At 44.7% G+C, this 26835-nt stretch overlaps 2 protein-coding genes across 3 annotated transcripts in view; one reads left to right on the top strand and one right to left on the bottom strand.

Moving 5' to 3' along the window:
* Positions 1-3225: 3225 nt before the first annotated feature.
* Positions 3226-20372, bottom strand: AP5M1 (adaptor related protein complex 5 subunit mu 1). 2 transcript variants are annotated; one of them, XM_020815114.3, is made up of 8 exons: positions 19503-20372; positions 12832-13489; positions 10863-11090; positions 8895-9034; positions 6481-6566; positions 5388-5503; positions 4537-4633; positions 3226-3366 (listed from the first exon to the last, which is right to left on the bottom strand). In XM_020815114.3, the coding sequence occupies exons 1-8, from the start codon at positions 19568-19570 to the stop codon at positions 3284-3286; spliced, it is 1476 nt and encodes a 491-aa protein (XP_020670773.3). In that variant the 5' UTR covers positions 19571-20372; the 3' UTR covers positions 3226-3283. The 2 variants fall into 2 exon arrangements, with proteins under 2 accessions (XP_020670773.3, XP_078240164.1); XM_078384038.1 differs by lacking the exons at positions 3226-3366; positions 4537-4633; positions 5388-5503; positions 6481-6566 and adding an exon at positions 6254-6439.
* Positions 20373-21008: 636 nt separating this feature from the next.
* The window catches only part of EXOC5 (exocyst complex component 5), a 33437-nt gene continuing 27610 nt past the window's right edge, over positions 21009-26835 (top strand). The window contains exon 1 of the mRNA XM_072986845.2: positions 21009-21255. Coding sequence (XP_072842946.1) covers positions 21163-21255 — 93 coding nt within the window. The 5' untranslated portion in view covers positions 21009-21162. The remainder of the gene's footprint in view (positions 21256-26835) is intronic.

Genomic DNA, 26835 nt, shown 5'->3' with positions numbered 1-26835 from the left:
AAAGAAAGATAAAATAGGATGAGTGGAAAGGATGGCCTCTGTTTAACCATTTTCCGATACGAATTCTCGTATGTTACAGACTACTGCATGGTAGAGGAGTGTATAGCTTTGCCGTTGGGTGTTTTAACTTTTTGATGTTCCCCCTTCTTAAAAGCTGTTACTAGCGCTGCCGCACTTTGTTATACTGTGTGTTGTGAAACTGCCCAGAGTGACCACTGCTCAGATGGACAGTATAAAAATTGAACGAACAAACAAACATTTATAAAAGATACACAGTATTTTCTTGGGCTTTTAAAAGTGGGGAAGATTTCACTTGGAAAGCAATATGGGAGTGAAACGTTAAGCATAACTTCCTGTATTTCCATCACCCTCACCAGAGCTTAGAAAAGTTACTTTTTTGGACAATAGATCCTGGAATCCCTCAGGCCATGCAGTTCAAAACGATAGCATCATGAAAGAGTATTGTAAGCAGTTGCAGGTCTCTAAAATAACACCATGAGAGCTACAAAAATGGCAATATTAGGAACATCATACATACTGCACCAATATTTAACAGATATTTAGGTTTTTGGTTAAAACTTGTATCGGTTATATAATACCAGTCAATGTTTTTATAATTCCGATTGACTGTGCCTGGTGTTTTTGAACAACAATTTTCAGGCCCTTCTTCCATGGCTGCATTTAAATGAGAACCATCTCATGTTAATCTTGTTTTGACTCTCATTTTAACAATCTCTAGATTATGAGTAGATGTGTCTTTTTATGACTAGAGCTCTACTGTATTCAATTTGTATATAGAGGAAGGAGAATGTCATGTTTGAGCTGTCTTTCCCAAAAAAGGAAACATTCCCTGCAGATAGAAAACTAGCCTACACGTACCCTTCCTACCATGCTAGTTTTCTATGTGCGGGGGCCCATGTATCCTATAGGCTAGCTTATAATTTTCAATTTGCCTGAGAGTCTTTGCAGTAAGAAGTTTATGTGAATCTTCAGCAGCCTAATCCAGAATCAAGTTGAGAGCTCTTGACCGCTATTTGTAAGAATCAGAATTTGTAAGAATCCGGGAACAAATCTGTGCGCAGGTAAGAGTTAAATGGAATGTGTGGGGGGCCATGCATAAACACCTAACCCATCTCTAGGATTTGCATACACACTGTCTCCCAGATAGTATCTTGGAGAAACCGGGGCTTTTAATTTCAGCTCACCCTGGCTGTCTTTTCAGAAGTTTTGCCAAGCCGTTTGCATCGAGCCGCGTGGTTTGCACTAATCAAGGCACTCTTTATGAAGTTTAACCTGCGGTTAGATTACTATCTGAACCTGGGTTGTTTTTCAAATTACCCTTTAAAAACTTCTCTACTGTGCAAAACTGCCGATCTTATTTATCGCACAGCGTAGTTAAACAAAAGTTATGCTATTGTGTCCCACATGAATGATGCCGTTTGCCTCTTCCTTTCTGCCACCCACCTTTCACCAATTTGCTCGTTTTCTAATAACCTGCTAGAACTCTTATTTCAATTATGCTTACAGATACCATTGAAGGCAGATGAGGGGGGGGAATCAAACCAAACAGAATGGATTGTGTAACTGCTCCAGCTTCCTCACGCCTTAAAATTCAGACTGGTTTCTTTTGTTTGCTGGCTTGTGTTAGCACTTCTGTAGCAGTGATACAGCTTCCCGTTTAATAGACTTTAGATTTTAAGAATTATTCCCAGTGTTCAAAGGGTTTGTGGAGAATGGGGCTAATAAGCCCATTTGAAACAAGCGAAATGGCCTTCAAAGATAGGAATTCAAATACAATTAGGCGTTTATGGAGAATCAAAATACAGTGTCAGTCTGTGCGTTATAAAAACCAGATTCGTGTTTTAATGAAACCACCTCAAGAATCTTTTCTGATCAATGAGCCTTGGATGAGTGGTGGGATCTGAACTCGCTTCCAGATACTTACAAAGACAAACTTTGATGGTGCCCTACTGCAAGGGTGGGTGGGCAACATGGGGGGGCAGAATCCCTCCCCCATTTTTCTTCACTCTAGAAGAAAAAAATGTGTACCTCCGAAACTCCCCTTAAAAGCCAATGTGAGGACCATTTTGCCATGTTCTGAGGGGTCCCCAGCACTCGGTGAGGACCACTCTAGAACCTTGTAATGAGGGTGAAAGAGGAGAGTGCAAAAAACGGTCTGAAACTAAACATTTTAAAAAAAACTAAGATCATGGCCACTGGCCCCATCACCTCCTGGCAAATAGAAGGGGAAGATATGGAAGCAGTGACAGATTTTACTTTCTTGGGCTCCATGATCACTGCAGATGGTAAAAGCAGCCACGGAATTAAAAGACGCCTGCTTCTTGGGAGGAAAGCAATGACAAACCTCAACAGCATCTTAAAAATCAGAGACATCACCTTGCCGACAAAGTTCTGCATAGTCAAAGCTATGGTTTTTCCAGTAGCGATGTATGGAAGTGAGAGCTCGACCATAAAGAAGGCTGACTGCCGAAGAATTGATGCTTTTGAATTGTGGTGCTAGAGGAGACTCTTGAGAGTCCCCTGGACTGCAAGGAGAACCAACTTATCCGTTCTAAAGGAAATCAACCCTGAGTGCTCACTGGAAGGACAGATCCTGAAGCTGAGGCTCCAATCCTTTGGCCATCTCATGAGAAGAGAAGACTCCCTGGAAAAGACCCTGATGTTGGGAAAGAGTGAAGGCAAGAGGAGAAGGGGACGACAGAGGACGAGATGGATAGTGCCCTTGAAATGACCAACATGACTTTAACCCAACAGACAGCAGAAGATACGAGGGTCTGGCGTGCTCTGGTCCATGGGGTCAAGAAGAGTCGGACACGACTTAATGACTAAACAACAACAAAGTTTTGGCTATTCAGAGACTGGACAATGCCAGGTGTACACCATCACCTAAATGCTATTGCTCATTGAAATACATTACACTCAAGTAAGCCCACTGAACCAATGGGAATTTGCTAAGTCAACTTCTTCATAAGTTTCATTGTTTCAAATGGCACTACTCTATTGCAACCTACTGTGCTAAAATAAGTCAAAGTTAGAGTAGGTTCACTTGAATCAGTGGAATTTACTGAGGAGTTGTCTCACCAAATGGCCCAAGTGGTGTCTTACACATTATAGAATGAGGAAGGAAAACGTTTATCAACCAAGATGTGGTGACTGAAGTTGCCGTTTTCTCCCAACAAGCATTTCAAATAACAGATGCACAGGTTCAAATATTTCAGCAAATTTATTTTTTTTCCCATTGGAAGTAGAAAATGAAGGGGAATTAGAAAAGTAAAGTTCTGTATACAACAGGTGCAGGAGCTTTGGAATTCCAAATGTAGTAATCTGAAGAAAGCAGTTCTCGAGCTGGAATTAAAAGAAAAGGACAGGAAAAAAGTTCTTAGATTTCATCTTAAAATACATAAATGGCATGATGGATAAAAAGGAACATGTTTCTTCTTCTTATTTATCTCCTGCGAGAGACTGGATGTCATTGTGGCTACTCTGACATCAGACATGGCAGGTGGCTATAATGATGCTGGATGGCATCCAAGCCCATCACAAAGTTCCTCTATAGGTTATTTCCTCCTTTCTACAATTCTTATGAATAACCAGCTGAAACAATAGGTGCTTTTTGTTTCTAGTGATGTGACTGCAGTAGTCTAGCTTTCTGCAATTTTATGTGTTTTTATGATTTTCCAGCCTTCATGTTTAAAGTTTCAAATATTTGCACCTGTATATCACATACAGTGGTACCTCGACTTACGAACATCTCTACCTACGAACATTTCAACTTACGAATGGCTCTGTCTGCAAAATTTAGCTTCAACTTGTGAACAGAGCTTCGACTTATGAACGAAAAAAACCCTTTCCTAGCCTTTTTTTGACCTAAGTAGATCTTAGGTCAAAAGAAGAAAAAAATAAAAAAAATTCTCCCCCTAGTGGTAGAGTATGGATTAACCAGCTTTGCATTAGTTCCTATGGGAACTAATGCCTCTAGTTGTGAAGAGCGCCTCGACATAATGAAAAACACCCAGAACGGATTAAATGGTTTTCAGTGCATTCCTATGGGAAAAACTGCCTCGACTTACGAACGTTTCGATGTATGAACGCCATTCCAATATGGATTAACTCCGTAAATTGAGGTACCACTGTAATAGGAACATAAGAAGATGCTCAACCATATCCAGAGTCAAACCCTTGCTCTATGCAGCTCAAGGCTATCTGGATTGGCAGCAGTGGTCCAGGATCCTTTCCAAGCCTTATCTGCAGATCCCTAGCATTCTTTGTTGGGTCTCCCACTCTAGTATTGATCAGGGCCATCCCTGCTTAGCTTCTGAATCAGATAGATCTCTGCATCCAGCGAGTAGGGTGCTATGTAATAAAAAGCGGTAAGATTTTACCTAGACAATGGTAAAGTTCAATTCTGCAGGGGGAAAAACTGTGAAGTAGCTGGTGAGTGGCAAACTCACCTGGGTTGCTTCCTAATCTTATTGGTTTCTCCTGAAATTGGCAGTTATGAAATGTGCGGCTCACCTGTGCTGATCTTCGGCTTTCCTGAAGAAAAGACCTGGATCGAATGCTGATCTGTATAACAGCCAGTCAGGGTGAAGTCCAGGATTCTAAAGTAAAGCTGCGGACAATCAAGCAGAAAACACGGATGGAGGTGCACAGATTCTTGCTTCCAACGGAAAAACAAACTGTGGTGCGCAAGAAGAGTAGCAGCAAAAGAGGCTGCTGCTCAGTGAAGCAGATTGGTGAGACCCATCCAGGCCAGTCTACGGCCCAGTACAATGCATGCATCCATTCAAATTTCATTCTGCCTTTCTCCACATCTAAATCTTAGTATGTCTGAGTTCGCTAGCTGCTAGAGCACTGCAATTCATTCAGCCGTTTTTACTTAACATAAGAACTTTTTGTTTTACTTAACATAAGAACTTTTTGTTTTTTGCTTGAAAAATGGTACTTCAAACGGTGTTAGGAATAAAGCTCGGCCTCCATAGGTGGTCCTTGGGCTGGTTATTTCTAGTGAAAGGAGAGCCTGAAAAAGTTACCTTTTTGTATTTTTACAGTAAGCTGAGAATGTTATAGCCGGCTGTGTTTAGTACAACGGAAGAGTAAAATTTCCAGGCTACGGAGGATGTGCTCATTGCCACTCTGCATCCTTGCACGCCAGAGGAGAAGCGATCCACTGTCTGACAAGAGAAGATCCAGGGGCCCAATGGTTTCCCCGGCGTCTGCTCTTATCCAGAAATAAAGCTTCCAACCCCCCCTCCGAATGAAAGCCGTCCCTGGGAGAATCTACCCTTTAAGGACAACCCCCTTCTTAGGTACTACTCCCGTTGAATAGCCACAATCCATAGAATCTCTTGGAGACGACGACTTACTTTGACGTAGGCGGTGGTCCCAGCACACACCGGATCCACTGGCTGCCCCTGGCACACAGGACCAAAAGCGATGCTCCCAGTAAGGAAAATTTCCAGGGATTTGGGAAATTTTTGCCCTTCAAAGAGGAAAAGAAAAGACTTAGAGCGGTCATTAACAATACAGTTGTACCTCAGCCTGTTTACATAATTTTCGGTTTACAAACCGAAATCCGTAAGAAATAAAGCCCTGGTTTATGTTGTTTTGTTTTTTTCTTTTCGCACTACGAAAGGGTTTTCCCATGGTGCACTGTGACTATAGCGCCACCCCTTTCGTAGTGCAACTGGTTTTTCGGTTTGCGAAATTTCCGTACTACATAACGTCACATAGAACAGATCCGTTTCACAAACCGAGGTACTACTGTATTTAGTATTTTTGTGGCACCTCCCTGAAGCCAGCGGGCCACATCCTTCCCACCACCCTACTGTTTGGGAGCTTTTCAGGCGTGAAGCGTTCCCTCCAGTTCTAAAAGGCTGAAAGGTCTCGGGTGACATTTAAATCACTTGAGTTCAGCTTAAAATGCACTCAGGTTCACCTTAAATACACTGCTTTTGCCTTTGGCCCTCCGTCCCACCAAGGCAGATGCCCCTCCACCAGGATGAGCGCTCTGAAACCAAATTTGGCCTTTAGGCTGAAAGGGTTTTCCAACCTTAACTTCATCAGGGGTCAAATCAGGCAGAATGGATGCAGAATCCTACGGCTCAGTCCAGATCTGCTTGATAACGTTGGGAGAGGGGTGAACAGCTCGATTTAGAGAGCAAAAGGAGCGTGCAAGTGAGGAACCCAGTCTTTCCCCCACCTGTAACTGACCCTTCCACTGTCTGCCCTCATTCCAACACATACTCAAAGCAAGCTCTGGGCTAATTCTTAGGTGTATAGGAAGCAAGGAAAGGATACTGAAAGAGGTTCAGCTCACCAGGGAGAGGGTGGTAGGGAGCCAGGAGACCATCTGAGAGGAACCACCAGGAAATACTGTTTCAGATGTGGGTTAAAAGGCAGGATTTTCCTGAACAAGCTTAATAAAGATGGATGAAAGAAAAGAAAGGACAAGCTTACCTATGACCCAAACCAGCAAGCTCTTCTCTTTCAAAACCTCAAGTTGTCCGTGGCTGACTTTATATTCCAGGTGTGCAATGGGACCCCTGCCATCAAAAGAACATCTGAATGGCTCAGAGCTGCTTTGCTACATGGTGGAAAACTGACGCAAAAACCCACCACGTCTATCTGAGGCGCACTTGTTGTGAAGCAACAAGGGCATTAACTGAAGGAGGGCGCACAAGGCGTACCTCTATGTTGTTCTGAATCAAATTGTTTCGAATAATGCATCAGTGGACTTTGTGGGCTTTACCTTATTAAGCACAAACAGGGACACCCTGTCTTATATCAGGGCTGGCCGTCTTTCAAATGGGTGGATAATCCTGGTGTCTCCAGGGCCAATTTTAGACTTAGCTGAATTCCACCACCTAATGCCAAACAGTGGTGGTACGGCAGCAACTGGAAGTCTCTCTCAACCTCTCTCTCTTTGTATGGGTGGGGGAGGAATACCAGATCATCCTTTTATGCTATAACAGAAGAGAGTGTGTGCATGCAAGAGGGAGTCATTCACACCTTATTTTAGAGGAGAATTGTGCTTCTTGGGGGAATCGGAGGGTGTGATTTATCTCTATAGCAAGATACGTGCACTAACATATTATTTCAGCATGTAATAGCAGTTTGTTTTCTTGAAACATGATGGTGTTTTCTACACTGGCTGTAGAAGCCACTAGGCAACTGGCTGTGTTCTGTGAGCTACGTAATGCCCACCTCCTGCTGTAAGAGCAAAAGGAGCGTGCAAACTGGAGATCTGAGCCAAAATAATGGCCTGCCACTGCTCATTGTGATTCACTGGCTAAAATCCTGTTGCACAGCTTACACCTGTGGGAAGGGTGACAATGTCACTGGCAGGGGACAATTTTTAGCAATAAAACACTTCCTACTCCTGTCCTGTGGTTTTTCTGACTCCTACGTAAACCCTTTCATCATGTGGAAGCTATAGGATGGAAGAAGGAAGTCTTCAATTTTTGAAAATCTCCTCCACTGGTAACGGCGTCCAGTGACATCCAGTAATTAAGGACTTCTTCTGTCCACAGTTCTTTGGTTTCCATGCAATGAAAGGAATTACATGGAAGTTGGAAACTCTGAATGATATGTATCAGTTGAAAGGTTTTAATCACCAAGTATCGCCTCCAGCCTGTGATAGCTTCACTCGTATTATTTCTTTATTTAAAATATTTTACCCTGTATTTCTCCTTGAAAAGGACCCAAGGTGGCTTAAAACAATGAAAGACAATAATTAAAGTTGAAAAAAAATAATGTGGTTAACATTATTTAAAAACAGTATTTAAAATGACAGTGAATAAGGAGACATCTTACATCACTAACAGGCAATATTAAGGCAAAGATCAGTAAGTATACAAAAATTAAAGAACAACAACACTCACACCCCCTTTGCAGATGTAAGCTACACAACAGAATTTCAGCGACTATATTAAACAGAGAGAATATGCATTTAAGGCCACAGGCAAGGGCTGCATCAAGCTGAACATATCAAAAGGCACACAGCCGATCGTGACAAAGCAACTGTTGGATCACCATTAGGTAAGGCTTCTGGAAAGGGAACTGGGAGTATCCTGAGGTGCAATCTATGTTCCATCCACCCCCTACCCTGTTCTGTTTCGGGGCTGACTTAGTGCTGTGCACGCACACACCCATGTTTCCACCAGCCATCTTTCTTACTCAGCAACAATTTGAAGTTGTCTGTTCTTTCTGCTCGTTTGGCTGCCCTGAACATTGTGGATTGTAAGTACAGTAGTGCCTTGCTTAGTGATCACTCCGTTGAGCGATGAAATCGCTTAGCGAAGGGGTTTTGGCCATCACCAGAGCAATTGCTTAGCGATGGCCCCTATGGGGAAAAATCGCATAGTGATGATTGCGGGAAGCGATCACCGCAAAACCCCCATTTTTGGCCAGCTGATCGGTGGTTCCAAAATGGCCGCCGGAAAATAAAATGGCTGCCCGCTGTATTGCCTCGCTTTAGAGGCACTGAGAATGGCTGCCACAATGGAGGATCTTCGCATAAGGTTAGTTTTAATGCCCATAGGAACGCATTAAACAAGTTTTAATGCGTTTCTACGGGCTTTTAAAAATCGCTTAGCGACATTTTTTCTGGAACGGATTAATGTCGCTAAGCGAGGCACCACTGTAGGCTCAAACAGAAGCTTCACCCGGCTGCAATCGCCCTTGGGCCGATCAGAGGCTTATCACCCCTTGCTCCTTGAGACAGAGAAGAGGCCTGGTGATGTGGTTAAACTTCAGCACTGCAGTCAAGACTCTGCTCCTATCCTGAGTTCGATCCTGCTGGGATCAAACTCACCCTTCCAAGGTGCTTGAAATTCTACTGGCAGGAAAAAGGAAGACAGAGTTATACTTACTGGTTGAAAAAAGGAACACGGGCTTCACAGTACTCGAAAGTGTTTTTCACACTCTCGTGAAGTTTCAGATGAACGGAGAACTTCCACTGCGTTTCTTCTTCTTTCAGCTGGTAAAACCCCAAAATGGGTGGAACAGGCACCTGGGCAGAAAGTGGGACTCTTTATGTTCCTATTTTAAGATCATTTTTGATGTGTTTCATCAATGATTTGTTTTGTATTTTTGGTATATTGTAAGCTACCCTGAGGCTTCTTTGGAGGTATGTGATAAGAGTGCAAATTCTAAAATAAAGTACATTAAAATGTATTCCAGATGTCAGATACAAACTCTCTGACTGCTAAACAGTAAGATAATTAGGCAGAAACTGTTTAATTCTGATGGAAAATAGGAATTAACTACTCATTTGCAAGCTAGATTCTCTAAAACCACTGAACAGCAGGGTGCTGCAAATATTTCTAGGATGAAGGCCAAAATTCGCCCACTCAAAGCATGTAATGAGCCGGAGGGCCATTGCCTGCTTACAGATGCCATTCAGAATCACATCACTGGGAAGGGATTCTCTGTTGTTCAAGAGGCCACATTGTGCTACAGTGAGGTATGATGGCTATTTCGCCTTCTATCCACGAAGGAAAAAAAGCAGTATTTCTTTAAAAGCAAAACATTTTTGTATTTTGATCCTCTGCTGTCATTCCTCTGCAGTTGCTGCTGCTTTTCACAACCTGTTAAGTGCAGGCTGCCTAAATAATCTTGCTTCCATATGAACTCCATGTAATTCAACGCTCCTCTACCAGTGGTTAGTGCGACTCTTTATTTTAAGAGCCTTTTGTAAGCTGCTTCAAGAGTGTCCAGGAGCTAGCATGTATCTATTCCTCGTAAGGAAATTAAAGACTAGCTACCCTCTCTGTGCTGCATGTTACACCTTGGCCTTCCGGGGGACCCTTCTTCATATCTCCCATTGTTACCAATAGTTATAGGACGGGCCCAAGGATCAACCCCTGCCCACATTTCCCCTACTCAGGCTGTGGGTAAGGATTTTCCCCCCCTTCCTGTCTGTGTCCAAACCCATCCTCTAGGGGGGCTCTTGGCAGGCTCTCTCCTGCTGAATCTACTTTTTTTTCTGGCCGAGACTCCACCAGTTTCCAGAGGGAGGAATTTCATGTGACACGGTGTCCACCAGCAACACCAAGAAGGCATTTTGCAATCTTCCTAGTAAGCTTGCTGTAAAAATATTCTTCACCTCCTAAAAACTGTTGGCTCAAGGAAAGGTCATGGGGTGGTGCCTGGGCAGCTCAGTTTTCCAGTTTCCAGGTGACTCCTTGGCAAACCAGGGGCAGGGACATCTCTCTCTCTCTCTATGGGCCAAATACAAATTAGGCAAAATTCTTGGGGGCCAAAAGTACTAGAAAAGAATAGCTTGAGAGTCTTCCTTACCAGTAACGAAGCCTTAGGAGATCTATTTCCACTTTTCTGGATGAAGGAAAAAGCTTGTACACATGCTAAAGCAGTGGTCCCCAACCTTTTAAATGCCGTAGACTAGTTGGGGAAGGCGGGGCACCCCCCCCCATGCTCACATGTGCAATGGATGCTCGTGTGGGCACGCACATGCACAAAGGGCTGCGCGGGGGGTTGGGGGGCACTCGCGCGCATGTGCAAAGGGGCTGTGCAGATGGGAGTGCGTGCGAGGTGGGTGGGAGATCTGTCTCCGCGGCCCGGTCCAACCCAGGCCACAGATCGGGGGTTGGGGGCTGCTGTGCTAAATGATGGGAGACAGTGTGTTCACCTGGGGCTCTCGGAGGACCAGGTTTAGCCCCATGGCCTGAGGTCCCCCCAACCTCTTCTAGATATTGCTCTCTCTGCTCACCGCCACGGCTTCCCTGCTGCCAATGCTGCTCACCTGCTGGTACGGCCGGAGGAGGGGTGAGGTGACAGGCAGCCAGGACCAAGAGAGGCAGCAGAATCAGTGACTTTACCTGAGACGTATAAAAGCAGAGGCTGAAAAGGTCCGGAGGAGGGATTAAAGGGAATTTGTAAGGTCCGCTGAAAGCCAAGTCGTCTGTTATATCGACGCTGCTGGAGGTGAAAATGGCCGAGTCGAGGGACGTCACGCAAGGGTGAACCAAAACATCCTGGAGCGGAGAGCCGTTGGCAGGCAGGTTGAGGCCAATAGTCACATTGGGAGCCGTCCCTTCGATGTCACACTTCAAAGAGGAAAAAGCAGAAGCTGGGCTTCAGAACGTCATCGTGATCATCTACATCTCTATCTCGCCTTCCCCCACCACGAACCCAAAGTTGTATACAAGGCCATCTTTCTTCCACCCTGTTTCCTCTCTCACAACAACCCTATGAGGTTGGCCAGGTGGAGAGGGAGAGATGGCCAGGGCCAGAGTCGCCCAGCGAGTTTTATGCCCGAGTGGGCACGCCCCTAGGTCCCAGTCCAGCAGAAAGGCATCTGTTGAACAGCAGCAGTGGGCATTTATTTTTCTCTTTTAATGCCAAGTGGGCTGAGAACATTCTTTTCTAGCTGAGAGCTGAAAATGGCAGTTGCACTGATGAGAAGGAAGACACCCCTGCCTGTTACCCACCGTGGGCTGAGTTGTTCGTTGCGTGGGATTCCAGTTGAATTGACTACATTGAAATACAAGAGAAAAACTAATTTCTGCCGTTTTATTTCGCCATTTGTTACAAATGTGTACTTGCTTCTGCATGTTACAAGGCAGCAAAGTCTACTGAGTCTAGGGCAGTGGGTCTGGGGGAGGGCCCCACACACACACCTTGAAAAAATCCATTTAAGGTCAGGCTTTCAAAGGATTAGAAGTGTGACAGAGAACATTTCTCACATGTGTACTAGAGGTTGGTGTAACAACAAAATCAGTTGCAGAATGGATGCTTTGAATGTGCAATGGTGCAAACATGGTTATTTTTCAACTATGCCCTTTCCCCAACTTTTATTAGCCTTCAGGTATCACCTGTTGAGAAAGAATTTTGGGGGTGGGGGGAGATAATGTATGCTCTGGAAGCCTCCAAGGTCAGAGTGGTCGCATAGACCAGATGGGCAGGATATAAATCAAAGAAAGAAATCAAATAAATAAATAAATCATAAATTGGGGTGCAGGATCTTCCTGCCTACTCTGAAAGCCTGCAAAAATGAAAAGTGGAAGTGGTATTCCAGCAACATCCAGTCTGGAATGGTTCACCACAGTATTTTGCTCACCATTCAGAAAGGAAGCTTACTCAGTCTAGCCCTGCACTGCCAACTCTGCGTGCCAGTGCAGGGTTTCAGGCAGATTCTTGGAATTCCCTGTTGGTCTTCCATCCAGATACTAACCAGGCCCAGCACCACTTACCTTCCAAATTCATACCAGACTGCGTGGTGTTCAGGGTGGTGTTCTGCGGCCTGTCTCTAGGCATCGGATGGAAGTTCCTGTTTACAAACTGACTTCAAATCATGGTTTCTGGAATCTTGTTTGCTGGCTGATTGCAGCCAACAAACACAATGGTAGATGAATTCAAATGTCATGACAGGCAACAGTAAATATTTCTTTACTCTAAAGTCAAATTTGAAATGAGCTACCATTCTCAGTGTAATTTATCTTGACGGGTAATTACGAGGATAAATGTTAAGATTGCAAGCAAAAAAAAAAAGCATGCTAAAAAGTGATACTGGAATGATAAAATATTAGTAGCAGCATCTTTCAATTCTTATTTAAGCTATCAAAACTAGGAGCTAGGTGTGCAACAGCATAACTACAGAGGGATTTCATTCTGGTTTAATTCACCAATCTAAAAAAAGCAGTATCTTCTCTGCAGCATGCTGAAGCATTAAAAATATTAAGTTCCGCTTCCCCGTATGCCGAGATAAAAATGAGCTGAATTTCTGCTTTTCCAGGTGCATTCATGTGTCAAATAGGTTAGAGAGATTTGCACTAAAAATCGTCTCACCTTGCAAGTTACAGTTCCATAAACCTGCCACATGTCCACCACGTCCCTTTTGTCATATTGCACAGATCTGACTTTTTCGGTGATACAAACATTCACTTGAGGTTTTCCCTTATAAGTGCAGCTCCTCCAGGCGGGCGGTTTCTGAGGGTGACTACTGGGAGCCCCAGGATGGTTTTCCCACAATAAGCTGTTCAGGTTTGTGTCTAGCGGGGTGCCGAGCGGGCAGGCCTGCATGAGCAGACTTGGAAGCTGGCCAATCTTGGTGTTCCTCTCTGCTTCGCTCTTCTGACTGCAGCTCATGAAAGCCATCAGCCCGGCCAAGAGGCCCAAGGCCTGAGAGATCCCGCTGATACTGAAGAGAGGTGGGCGGGGCGTTACCGTTTGCTCAACCAGCGGCACGCTGGCGTAAATCAAGCCGCTCATTTGGAAAGCCACCACAGGCCAGAGGTCTTCTCCTCCTCCTCCATCCACCTGCAGGGCATAGATGGATGTCTTACTGATCCGAGAACAGCCGTCTCTGCGTTCTATGAAATGTTGGTCCCCATCCGTCAGCTTCAGTTCAAAAAGCAGTGCTTTGAGGAAAGGACCGTCTTCCGGCATGGGCACATAACTTGATCCGTTGAAAATTTTTGCTCGCTTTTCGACGGTGGGGTAACGTCTGCAAGGTGGAAAGAGAGGTAAAATCAGCAGGGTGAACATCTTCTAATGCAGCTAATAGATCCATACATGCAGCGGGATGGCTACCTGCTCAGAGCTTGGCTCAAAGGAATTCTTTTGTAACATGGAAGGCCATTCAAGACTTCTCTATCATCATTCTGTATTAGTAGTTCTCAACCTTGGGTAACCTGTGGTCTTGGACTGCAATTCCCAGAAACCCTGGCCAGCACAGCTAGTGGTGACGGCTTCTGGAAGTTCCTGTCTGAGCATGTCTATTTCACCCAAGATTGGGAACCACTGTTCTATATGATTAGATACATGGCAGAAAACCAATCACACATTAGGCCAACAATGAAGTTTGTTCACCAAAACATGCTTCAGGTTCTCTCATGGTTCCTTAATATACCTTCACATGTCAGATCAGCATTTTCATAGAATCATTAAAAAAAGTGAAGTTGGAAGGGCCCTAGAAGGCCATTAAGTCCAACCCCCTGCTCAACGCAGGAATACAATAAAATCATATCTGCTATGTGATGATCCAAGTTTTTCCTGAATGCCTCCATTGTTGGAGCACTCACAAACTCCCGAGGTCACCGGTTCCATTGTCGTACTGCTCTAACAGTTAGGAAGTTTTCCCTGATATTCATCCGAAATCTGGCTTCCTTTAACTTCAGCTCATTGTTTCGTGTCCTGCAACAATTTTGTGCCCAGGCTGTTATGTCCAAGTGTTTCTGCGTCCCCCATCTCAATTTTTTTCCAAGGGGGAATAACAGCATGAATCACGGCGTTCTACACACAAGCGTTTGAGTGTCATGCACATACGTATACTGAGAACATCTTGCCATAAGATTGACTCAGTGGCAGAGCACATGTTTTTCGTGTGGAGAATTTGTACCTGGGACATTCTACATCTCCAAGAAGGGCTAGAAAATAATTGTGCAGAGTGATTTAGACAGACTGAGGTACTGACACAGTATATGGCATTTTTGATGCAAAAAGGATCCTCAGTGGTCTTGAATCACTTCCTCCGATCAGGACACTATATTCTGAGAAATCCAGAGCCCTTCCTGTTGATAGGTTTAATACCAATAAAACAGATAAATCATTTGAACTCCATCCTCGCATCATTCCTGTCCTCTCTTATACTGGTGAAACAATGGGTTATCTCTGCCTGCTCAAATCATCAGAACAAACAATGGCTCCTTTTAAACCACAGTCTCTGGCTTCATTCTCCCTTTATTTAAAGGGTTAAAATATCAAACTCTTGCATTGACAACAGGAGAACAGAAAACTGCATATTTTAAACAAATGGATTGATTTAACTACTACGTTTGTACAGTAATTATTTTTAAAAGACTCCAATGTCAGAAGTGAGGTTTTCCCCTGCCCCCAAATAAATTTAATTTCAAAATGTCAGGTTGACAGTGTCACTTTAAAGTACAGTAGAAACGAACAAAAGAGGATAATTGGCATTATGTGGACTCGGTGTTTGAACCTGGCATGGTAGAAGGTTTCATTTGTCACTAATTTCCTTTTTGGCTGAAGGACGGCTGAAGTGTTTCTTAAGTCTACCGTACAGACTGCAATTATTGCTACACCTCAATAATCACCATCACAGTTTGTGTACCGATCTTTACAGAAGCAATTCAGCCTCTTTATGTTTCTCGTTTCCACCTTACCAAAATTTACATGAAGTGCTGCAGCTCGGTGGCAGAACAACTCTTTTTCATTCAGCAGGTCCTAGATTTAATCCCAAGTATCTCCTGGAAGGGCTTAGGAAGAAAGCTGCCTGAAATGGTGGAAAACTGCGATCAGTTGTGGGCTAGGTGGGCTAATGAACTGATTCAGAAGAAGATCGCTTTCAGAAGAGGAGATCTCTGGATGAAATAGCATGCTTTTCTTTACATATCTGCTGGGTATTTGAGTAGCACAGTACGATGAAGTTTTTCCCTTCATGCTGATTCTCCCCCTCCTCACTCACTTTTTCAAGGGCCAGATCCAGCATGGTCATGCAACCTGATGGGACGCATGCATCGTACATGACTTCATATTGGATTGGAAGGGTTCTTGACTTCTTCTGCCACACAAAAATGTATGAAATTATGGCAGTGTCCATTCCAGACTTACTTAGGAGTCTGGCAACATAGGAAGGCATGAGAACAGCAATCCACTATATTTGGGAAACAGACAGCTCTCAACATGGTCTCCAATATAATTCTTCTAGCAAGTTTTCTGCATTGTTTCTGACATCTCATCACCCAGATAGTGGCCCCTTGATAGAACATTAGGAGAGAGCTCCACAGTTTTGCTTGCTGTTGCTGTTAAGTACTCCACTACCTCATCATCAGCTCAAGCTTCCCTTCCTGGGAACTGGAGAGGGGCAGGTATTATAAAGATTAAGATCAGGAACAAGACTGCCCTTCAGAAAAACAAGGGCAGGATACCAGTGACCAGAAATTTTGCATTGGCTAAAGGTAAAACCAAAGAAAGGAGATGCGAAAGAGCTCAATAACCATTGTTCTAATTTCCCATGCAAGACAAGGGATGCTTATGGTGTCGCAAGAAAGGCTTTTATCTTATATGGAGTGAGAAATGCCCGGTGTTCAAGATGGATTCTGAAAAGGAAGAGGCTTCAAGATTAGATTGCAAACATCAACTGGCTACTGGAGCACACCAAAGAATTTTAGAAGATCAGTCTATGTTTTATAGACTACAGCAAAGCCTCTGACTACGTGGATCATAAAAAGCTATGGATTATTCTGAAAGAAATGCCTGTCCTTCGGCACTTGATTGTCCTGAAGTGTAACTTGTATTGTGGACAAGAAGCTATCATTAGGACGTGGTGGTGAATAGGGAGAAATAGAATGGTTTCCCATATGCAAATTTGTCAGATGAAGGTACAGTGGTGCCTCGCTTAGCGATCGCTCCGTTTAGCGATGAAATCGCTTTGCGATGAACTTTTCGCGATTGCTTTTGCGATCGCTTTGCGATGTTCCCTATGGGGTATTTTCGCTTTGCGATGACCGAGCATGGCAAAGTGACCATTTTCACACAGCTGATTGGCAGTTTCAAAATGGCCGCTGGGAAAAAAACATGGCCGCCAGCTGTTTTCTGGGATGGATTCCTTGCTCAGGAGGCATCAGAAATGGCCGTGCTATGGAGGATCTTCGCTGAACGGTGAGTTTTAAGCCCACAGGAACGCATTAATTGCGTTTTAATGCGTTTCTATGGGCTTTTTTATTTCGCATTGCGACGTTTTCATGCAACAGCGATTTTTGCGGAACGAATTAACGTCCCAATGCAAGGCACCACTGTATTTATTCATATCAGATTTCTACCCACCCCATCTAAAATGTACCTGGCGCCCAAAGGTCTACTCTGGGCGGCAGGTACATTTTTATCTCCTTATCTTTTCCATTTGTAAGCAGAACATATCATATGGAAAGCAGGAGTAGATTTAAATAAAGGAAGAGTGAAAATTGGTGGAAGAAACATCAATATAAAGATGTGTTGATGACAGCATCTTATTGGCAGAAACAGCAACGACTTGAAACAATTTCTGATGAAAATGAAAGAAGAGTGCCAAAGCAGGCTTTCAGGTGAACATTAAGTAGACGAATATCATACTTACAGAAGAACTACATAGCTTTGATATTGGCAATGAAGAAACTGAAATTGTTAAAGATTTTGTATGCCTTGGTTCTATCATCAGCCCAAATCCAAATGGAGACTAGAGCCAAGAAATCAGAAGAAGACTGAGGCTAGGAAGGGCAGCAATGAAGGAATTAGGAAAAGTAATCAAGTGTAAGGCTGTGTCACTGGAGACCAAAACCATCTACACTACTGTATTGCCGATCACTATGTACAATATTGGTGTGAAAGCTGGACAGTCAATAAAGCCGATAGGAAAGAAATTGATTTGTTTGAAATATGGTGCTGGAAGATATCTTTGCTGATGCACTGCCAGAAAGATGAACCAGTGCATCCTAGCCTGAACTTTCTCTGGAGACAAAAATAACAAAACTGAGGTGGTCATACTTGGGGAAGATTCTCTGGAAAGGATAATAATGTTAGAAAATGTGAAGGAAGCAAGAAAAAATGAAGACCAAATATGAGATGGGTTGACTTCATAAAGGAAGCCACACGTTTGAGTTTACAAGAACTGAGCAGGCCGTTGAGGACAGGGTGTTATGGAGTTCACTCACCACTGTGTCTAAGCTTAATTTTGAGTGGTCTCCATATGGTAGGAGTAATGTTTCAGCCACAGCACCTGCGAAGGCCAATTGGTTGCAGGGTACTATGAGTAAATGGGAACTATGCATCTAGACCAGCACTTTCTGAACTATTGTGAATGTTTCAATAAATAAAAAAGGTAGATGTTCCTCCTGTGAATGTAGTCTTCCAACACATCATAAAATGCACTGCTTTCCTCTTCCAGGAAGGGGCATATGTGACTGCATCTTTCCATCAATTCTAAGATGCACGCTCTAATACTGGATGCCCATTGTATCTCTGCATGAGTCCTTGCTCTGACTTGATCTTCTTCCAGACAGACTCCTGCCTGACTGGAACGAACCAGTTGGTTTTCAATGTGTTTTTAATACAATGGTGTCCCGCATAGCAACGATAATCCGTTCCGGATAAATTGTCACGATCTGGATTCGTTGCTATGCGGGGCAAAACCCCCCATAGGAACGCATTAAACCCTGTTTAATGCGTTCATATGGGGGAAAACTCACCACTAAGCGGAAATCCTCCATAGGGGCGGCCATTTTCGGTGCCTCTAAAGCAAGGCAACACAGCCGGCGGCCATTTTGGAACTGCCGCTCAGCTGGGGGAAAATGCCGGCGGTGACCTCGGAAGGGGCTTTCTCCAATGTCCGGGGGGGGGGAGGGTTGAGAGCTCGGAAGGCAAATGTCGGCGGTGGCTTCGGGGTCCTTCCAAGGCCGCTGCCGACCGCTGGCATTTTCCCCCAGCTGAGCGGCGGGGCTCCCGCTCAGCTCGGGGAAAATGCTCCCTCCGAAGGGGAATGCCTGTGGTGGCCTCGGAAGGACGCTTCCTAAGGGTCCTTCCGAGGCCACCGCCGGCATTTCCCCCAGCTGAGCGGCGGGAGTGGTCCTTCAGAGGCTCCCGCCGCTCAGCTGGGGGAAAATGGGGCATCGCAATGCGATCGCAAAAAAGCCATCGCTATACGGATTTGTCGTTAAACGGGGCGCTCGTTAAGCGAGACACCACTGTATTGCTTTTATCTATGCGTTTTGATATGGCATTTGTTTAATTCTCTTAAAATACTGTAATAATTTCTTGTCTATAGCTTTTATACCGTTTATTTTTTAAAATTAGGTACACAACCTTGACGTGGGGAGAAAGGTAGGATAAAAAATACTTTAAATAAATAACTAAATAGGATAAAGTGGACTACACAAAGTCAATACAGAGAACAGAGAAAGCTGCTTTGTATCAGGTCAGACTATAAATCAGAGCTTGGAAAAGTTACTTTTGAAGTCTACAGCTCTTTAGAATCACCCACACCCAAAGGCCATTCCTTTGTCCACTGCCCGGAGCCATGTGCCCTCAATAAGATGGGTTGGTAGAACAGTTAACTAAATAATTAAATGGAAGATTTTGAGAGTTACAGTTGCCCAAAGTAATTTTTCCGTCCTCCTCCATTTGCTCATCCAGCCCAGTATTGCCTGGCTTTTTCCCATCGCCTGTGATTCTGTGTGTAAAACACATGCCCAGTCACTGAGCTATGGTTTCTTCCCTAAACAATGGCCGATTCTCCCTATGTGATGTCCCACAATGGTTCTGATCAGGAATATGGGTCAGAACTGGGTAAGAAGATTGCACAGAGAGAGGTCCACAACTCCCTAATTATTCCAGAAGCTGTACTCAAAGCAAAGCAGCTTTCTCCATTTCTAGGAAATGGCCACAGGGATACTGCCAACCTGTATGGGAAAAGTAACATACTGGCTATCTCATACTGGTTTGAGATACACAGTGTGTGTATTTACCTGGAGAACAGCACGGTGTCTTGGCCCCCTTGCTCGTGGCTGATGAGCCACAGACCCCTCAAAGCCATTGCAAACCGATCACCATCTCCGTGATGGCGAGCAGCTACTTCTTGCAGGGAGCCTCTGGGTGCTCAGAACCACCGCCTCTTCCTCCGGCTCAACACTATCACTAGATGCTTCACTGCAGGAGCAGATTCCTTTTTTTTCCTTTTTCCTGTTCCCAAACTGGACTTTATCCTGTCACCCCTTCTCTGACTGGCTTTGCCCCTGCTTTCACCTTACTGATTAACTACCAACCCCTCCTCTGTATTTTCTCCTAAGACCCTACCACCCACACCCACAAAAAGGCTGGGTCTTTGGCTTGACACCCCAACCTTTGGCCCCCTCTTGCTCTGCCGATGGCAACCCCACCCGTGTGCCCCACACCAAGAGATTCCCAAATTAGGGACCCCAATAATTTGCAATCAGAACTCCCCCCTCCTTTTGGCAAGGACTCCCAAGACTGTTCTCCTAGACTTCTCCCAAAACTTACAAACTGGGACCCTTTCCTGCCTTATTCAAAGCCCCTCCCCTTTGGATCAAGGAGCCCCCTTTTTCTACACCATGCACCCCAACGGCTATGAGTTTCCCCAATATACCTTTACTTATTATGCCTTTACTTTACACCTCTCCTCAGCACCACTCTCTCCCAATATCTCTCTATAAAGGAAAATATGTTTTTAAACCCCCCCGATCACTCCCCTCAATCCTTCCTATGTAGATAGAAAGAAAATATATATATGTTTTAACCCCCCCAGGCCCACTCCCCTCAATCCTCCTTATATATATAGCTAGAAAGAAAAGATATATTTGCTTTTTAACCCCCCCAGGCCCACTCCCCTCAATCTTCCCTATATATATATCTATAGCTAGAAAGAATATATATATATGTTTTAAACCCCCCCCCAGGCCCACTCCTCCCAATCCTCCTTATATATATAGCTAGAAAGAAAAGATATATTTGCTTTTTAACCCCCCCAGGACCACTCCCCCTCAATCTTCCCTATATATATCTATAGCTAGAAAGAAAAAAATATACAGTATATGCTTTTTAACCCCCCAGGACCACACCCCTCCATCTCCCCAGATTTCAAGCCAGGATAATATATCATCCTATATTAATATATTTCGAGGGCCCCCCTCGTGCTTTGTAATCACCCCTTTCTTCTCTCCCCCCACAGGCCCCCTCTCTCCCCTCACAACCAGGCCCGACCCCTTCCCCACCTGCAGCTCTCCTCCCCCCCAACAGCAGAGCTTGAGGAGACACCCCCCCCCCCAAAAAAAGAGCCCCTTTCTCTTCCGAGCGCCGGGCCCGGCTTGTGCGGCCCTGCTTAGCCGGAGGAGCAGGAGGAAGCGGCAGCGAGAGAGCAGCGGGCGGGCGGGCAGGCGAGCGGGCCGCCTCCCTCTTTCCCTCCCCGTCTGGGGCGGAGCCACCTAAGGGAGGCCCAGGCCGGGCCAGGCCAGGCTAGGCCGGGCCGTGGTTGGCAGGCGGGCAGGCGGGTGGGCGGTCGGTCGGAGCGGCTGCCTGCGATTTCCACCGCCGCTCGAGAGGGGAGCTAGGTCGGCCTTCGGGTGGCTTTCCGGTCCCTCGGCCTGGCCCCGGGACCTGAAGGGCGAGCCCATGGAGGAGGCCTCGGTGGGGCGCCGGCCGGGCGGCCTGAGGGGGCGCCTGAGGGACGAAGGGGGCGCCGCCGTTTCCCCCGAGCTCTTTGAGGTAAAAAGAAAAGAAAAGAAAAGAGGAGGGGGCTGTATATGGGGAGGGGGCTCTCTCCCCCTCCTCCCCACCTCTGTTTTTTCCTCATGGGGTGGGGGGGAACCCCACTCGGCCTTCGGGAATGTGGGGTGGGGTCACCCCGGGGTCTCTTGGAGCCTCTCAGTAATGGGGTAGGGGAAGCTGGGGGCCCCCTGAAGGATGGAGGGTGGTGTGGGGAGCACACACACACACACACACACACACACACACACACACACACACACACACACACACGTTCTCTTGGGGGTGGGTGGGGGTGAGATGTTCCTGCTGGGGAAGGGGGTGTGCCTGCTAATTGGGAGGTTATTATTATTATTATCCTGTTATTATGAATTTTATTTCTATGCCGCATTTCTACCCACAAGGGGCCCAAAAGGTGATGAGGGTGGGGTGTGCGTGCCGTGGAATGGGGAGGAATAAGGGGGCTCTCTGCTTTGGGTCTAGGCCCCGTTTTTTTTGGGAGGGGGCTCTCTATTATAGCAGGAATTCATCATCTGGGTGTATTTGTGTGTATGTCCGTGGATGAGCTTTGGGTGGGTGAGGGAGGTGCAAACCAGTTTTTATTGTATTTATTTTTGTATCAGATAAATTGCAAGCAAAATTCGGGCTGTGTTCCTGGACAAACTGGTTTTTATTTCTTTTTTGCATCCCAGACGTTGCAAGCAAAATTCGGGCTGGGTTCCTGGGCGAGTTGGTTTTTATTTCTTTTTTTGCGTCCGAGACATTGCAAGCAGCATTCAGTCTGCCTCCCTGTGCAAACCGGATTTCTTCCTTTTTGGCTCAAATACTGTAAATTGCAAGCTGAATTCTGTCTGCGTTTTCCAGGGGAGCAGGGCCTCATAGTGTTCATCAGATTCTCAGAGGGGTCCATGGCCCCCAAATGGTTAAGAAACCCAGGCAGCCACTAATATCTTGTTGCTAGTCCCAGTTAGACCCACTGAATGGGTTGTTGAATGGGAAGTTCATATGTTGGTAAGTCTCAGCAGGTCTATTTGAGACTAGTAATAGGATCCTAGCCACTATGCAACTGGAGGAAAGAAAAATCATTGGGAACCCATGAGTTGCTGAGGCATTCAAGAAAAACTGACACCATCCCCTAGCAGATATGCTTTGATTGTATTCCTGCATTGAACAGGGTGTTGGACTTGATGGCCTTGTAGGCCCCTTCCAACTTCACTTTTCTATGATATCTATGAACAATGGTGACATAGGTTGGGGATGTTAGAGGTGAAAATATGTCAGGCCAGCTATGGAAAGCCGAGGTGTCATTTCTGGGGTGATAAATGTTAAAGAGAGTACTGTAAAAATGGAGTTGGAAATATGGGATCTTTGTTTGCAGAGAGAAGAGCCACTGTATCTTGATAATAGGAATACTGTACTGTATGTATTGTTATTGGGATCTTGGGGAGGATTGTGGGATTGGTACCTTTCACACACACACCGCTTTCCTGACATGGAGATAGAGGAGTGAGGAGAAGAAATGCCTGCTGCATTATCTGCTTGTTGAAGCCCTTGGGGTGATTTGCCAAAACTTAATGATAAGAACAGCAAAAGTTGGGAGTCCTGATAAGCTGGCAGAAGAGATGGTAAATGGATGGGAGTATGGAGGTGGCATTGGAATGGCAGGAGATTTTTGGGGTGCATGCAGGCTGGAGGAGGGATTTGCTTCTTTGGATTGTGTTTAGATAGATGGGGAAACAAACTTTAATGACAAGTGTTCCGGAACTGAAAGTGCTGCTGTTCCCAAAATATATGCTGTATACCAGTGGTCCCCAACCGTTGGCCTCCAGATGTTCTTGGAATACAACTCCCAGAAGCCTTCACCACCACCTCTGCTGGCCAAGATTTCTGGGAGTTGAAGTCCAAGAACATCTGGAGGGCCAAGGTTGGGGACCAGTGCTGTATACATTACAGTATTTATATACCGCTGTCCCTGATTTTATAGGGAAAAGTGTCTTAAAAGTTTAATAGATGAATAAATATCCTCAGCCTATTCCAACCCTCACCTCCATTATTACTTCCTAGCTTGGATATTGTGAGGCTTTCAGACTAGTCAGAGTTGCTGAACTCTGGTTTGGAGAGTCATGTTTATTATAGCCTTAAACTGTTTAAGCACCTAACATGCTGATTTTTATTAAGTGCTCATTGAAGGTTGACACCTTTTTTGCCTGGCAGGGCTGCTGGGCCTTCATTATTTATTTATTTATTTAACTTATATGCCGCCCACATTACCCAAAGGTCTCTGTGCGGCTTACAACAATTAAAATACAATAAAAAAGATAAAACAATTAAACTACAAATAAATTATATACTCTAAAAATTGCCATCCGGACACACAGTTGATATTACTGTATTGTATTTCAGACAGGAGTTCATTTGGAGAAGAGACAGGGTTTGATTTTCAGAATTTGCTCCTGTTGCAGGAAGGCTTGGACAAAGAATACAAAATTGAAACCATAAGAGTCAGTCTTTCAGATAGTCAGCTCTCAAGTTGTTGATGTTTCCAGGTTTTGAGTGACGTCAGTAACAAGTGTATTCCCATTTTAAGTATTGGCAAGATATATTTCCTGAAGCTACAGGGACTGTTTGCTTTGCATATGGAACTTCCAGGTTTAGTCTTAGGTATCTACATGTAAGGTTTGGAGAAAGCATCTTCCTGAAATCTAGAAAACTGCTGCTGCTGAGCCATTCATATTACTGGTCTAGATAGGTCTGACTCTGTGTAAGGAAGCTTCCGTATGTGACTGACATAGCAAAGTATTTGTGTTAATGGAAATTTCATGCAAGACTTCAAAATCAATCCCAGAGGCAATGCATAGTCAAAGTCTGCTTTAGAGATCATGACAGACAGCACAAATAATAATGACCTGTCTGTGTCATAGTTGATGTGCAACAGGCACATCATAGTGAACTAGTGAACATTGGCATTATAATGAATTCATTAAAGACAAAATGTGGCATACATGCCACTTAGGTTAAAGCATCTTGCTTCAAGTTGTTGTTTTAACTAAATACTGTACCTGTACTGTAATAATAATATTTATTCAGTTTATGTTTTGTGCCCTACCAGAAAAAGTCATCATGAAGTAATTTACAGAAGATGCACAACACAAATGCAGAAATTCATAATTAATATAGCAAGAAAGACAAATTTTAGATAAATTGTAATTCAAATAAGCCACAGTAAATAAAAAGTATATTCCATAAAAGCTTAAGCTAGAACTAGTACAGTGCTAAGAGTACAGTACATCCTCAAAGCATCAACAGACTTCTCCAGCCTGTTCACAATGTAAAATGAACAAACTAAAAGTGGTCCATAACATTTGGGGCATCATTAATATCCAGCCTAGTGATGCCAAACTGTTCCCACCCAGCTAGAGTTGCAGCTGGGCAAACAGCCAAAATTGGAAGAAGGCACTCAATGGCACACAAGCCACCAGACTGAATCATGGCCGGCCCTAGAGTATCCACAAACTAAAAAACTGGTCCTTCAAAGGGATGTGAACTTGAAGGGTGATCCTAATATAGCTCTACTTTCCCCATCTGGACAGAGAAACCATCCTGCCTTACAGCATGTATAGGCCCTCACTGAGTCTATTAAAGCAGTGGTCCCCAACCTTGGGCCTCCAGATGTTCTTGGACTACAACTCCCAGAAGCCTTCACTACCACCTCTGCTGGCCAGGATTTCTGGGAGTTGAAGTCCAAGAACCACTGGAGGCCCAAGATTGGGGACCACTGTATTAAAGCCAAACAGTGGCTCGGCACATCCGTCACTGCACCTCTTAGGGATGTAGTGCTGTGTGTCCTGATCACACTGGTATCCTTGGCAGTATTATATTGCATCATATTCTGCACTTTTTCTACTCCCCTGCCCCGCACTGGTAAAACCAGTTGGAAGTCTAACAAGTGCCTGATAGGTTGGTAGATAAAGGTGTTGTGTAAGTGCATACTAGTTTTCATTATGATTATTGCTGTTGTTTAGTCGTTAAGTCATGTCCAACTCTTTGTGACCCCATGGACCAGAGCACGCCAGGCCCTCCTGTCTTCCACTGCCTCCCGGAGTTGGGTCAGATTCATGTTGGTCGCTTCGATGACCCTGTCCAGCCATCTGGTCCTCTGTCGTCCCTTTCTCCTCTTGCCTTCACACTTTCCCAACATCAGGGTCTTTTCCAGGGAGTCTTCTTATCTGAGGTTGTTGATATTTCTTCCGGCAATCTTAATTTCGGTTTGGGATTCCTCCAGTCCAGCCTTTCGCATGATGTATTCTGCATATAAGTTAAATAAGCAGGGAGACAATATATAGCCTTGTCGTACTCCTTTCCCAATTTTGAACCAATCAGTGATTGGTTCATTCTGATAGAATTCTTCAAAGTAGCAGTGATATATGTTGTGGTTGTCAAGATGATTTTTTGTGGATCTGTTCTCAATCATCTCAGAGTGCGGGACACGTAATAATGGGCTCAAGCTATCAGGAAAAACGTCTTAAGAGGGCAGTATAGCAATAGAACCATGACCTCAGGAAGTGGTGAGCACTCCAGCGCTGAAGATATTCTAAGCAGAGGGTTGAACTCGATGGCCTCATAGTCCCTTTTCAACTCCATTATTGTATGATCCTATGGGGTTTTGAATTCAAGATTTAAACTTTTGTTTGAGCCACCTGTAGCTAGCTAACTTTATTTTGATATTTCTGATTTGCTTTATGTGATAATTGCATTACCCAGACCCCTCAAAAGCCAAAGTTTTTTTTAACTTGTCCAAGTTTTGGATAAGTCAAATCAAAGACTAAAAGTTGGTTGGTGTGTGAACAGAGCAAGCCTGCAGTGCTGCTAGATGTTGTGTCATTAGGAAAAAGAACTCATGCGCTTAGCCAGGTGGGGTACTTCAGCAGTCGTCAACCCCCAGCCTGGTGCCGGTTTGTGGGCTTGCCGGAACTGGGACACGGATACGGATCTCCACCCTCGTGCACGCATGCGGGTGTGCAAGCGTAGCACGGCCACCGAGTGAGCACGGGGCAGCCCCCGCCCCCCCACGCATGGAGCTCACTCCCCCCAAGCCAGTCCATGGCCCCAAAAAAGTTGGGGAGAGCTGGTGTACTTCAAGACCGAATATCAGTTGTAAAGCAAAGTGTGCTTTGTCACTGGTAAACAGCACCTCTTGCCTGTCATGCTTGGTGAAACAGAAAAAGACGGTTAGTGCCTCATGACTTTCATCTGCCTTTTTGAAAATATTGCATTTCTTGCAAGTAGACTACTGTAGATGTTTATGTTAGGTAGAAGAAACAGTAGCATTTCTCTAGTATATGTTTTTCTTGGCTTGTTTAAAAGGTCTACATTGGAATGTTTTTTGTAGTTTTTTAAAATTCAAACATTAAAATTAGTTCTGTTTTACATCTTGGTGAGTCAGATATTTGGCTGTAGAGCCAGAGGTTGGGAATCTAGTTCCTCATCGGGCATCTCAGAAGAGTCATCCTGTGTGGCCTTGGGCAAGCTTGATGGTGGTTGCAGAGCTTCCCCAGAAGAAAGGAAATGATAAATAACTTC

Source organism: Pogona vitticeps, chromosome 1 (assembly GCF_051106095.1).
Source record: "Pogona vitticeps strain Pit_001003342236 chromosome 1, PviZW2.1, whole genome shotgun sequence".
NCBI classification, from domain to species: domain Eukaryota; kingdom Metazoa; phylum Chordata; class Lepidosauria; order Squamata; family Agamidae; genus Pogona; species Pogona vitticeps.
Note: the sequence above shows the minus strand (reverse complement) of the source record. Positions and strands in the feature narration are given on the sequence as shown.

Bases quoted from the DNA above. Each gene is read 5' to 3' on its own strand.
- AP5M1 (XM_020815114.3), bottom strand. From the start codon at position 19,570: ATGGCTTTGAGGGGTCTGTGGCTCATCAGCCACGAGCAAGGGGGCCAA. The intron at 6,567-8,894 runs GTAAGTATAACT...TTTTGATGGCAG, and splicing joins CGTGTTCCTTTTTTCAACCA to GGGTCCCATTGCACACCTGG. The intron at 4,634-5,387 runs GTAAGTCGTCGT...GATTGTCCGCAG, and splicing joins GGACCACCGCCTACGTCAAA to CTTTACTTTAGAATCCTGGA.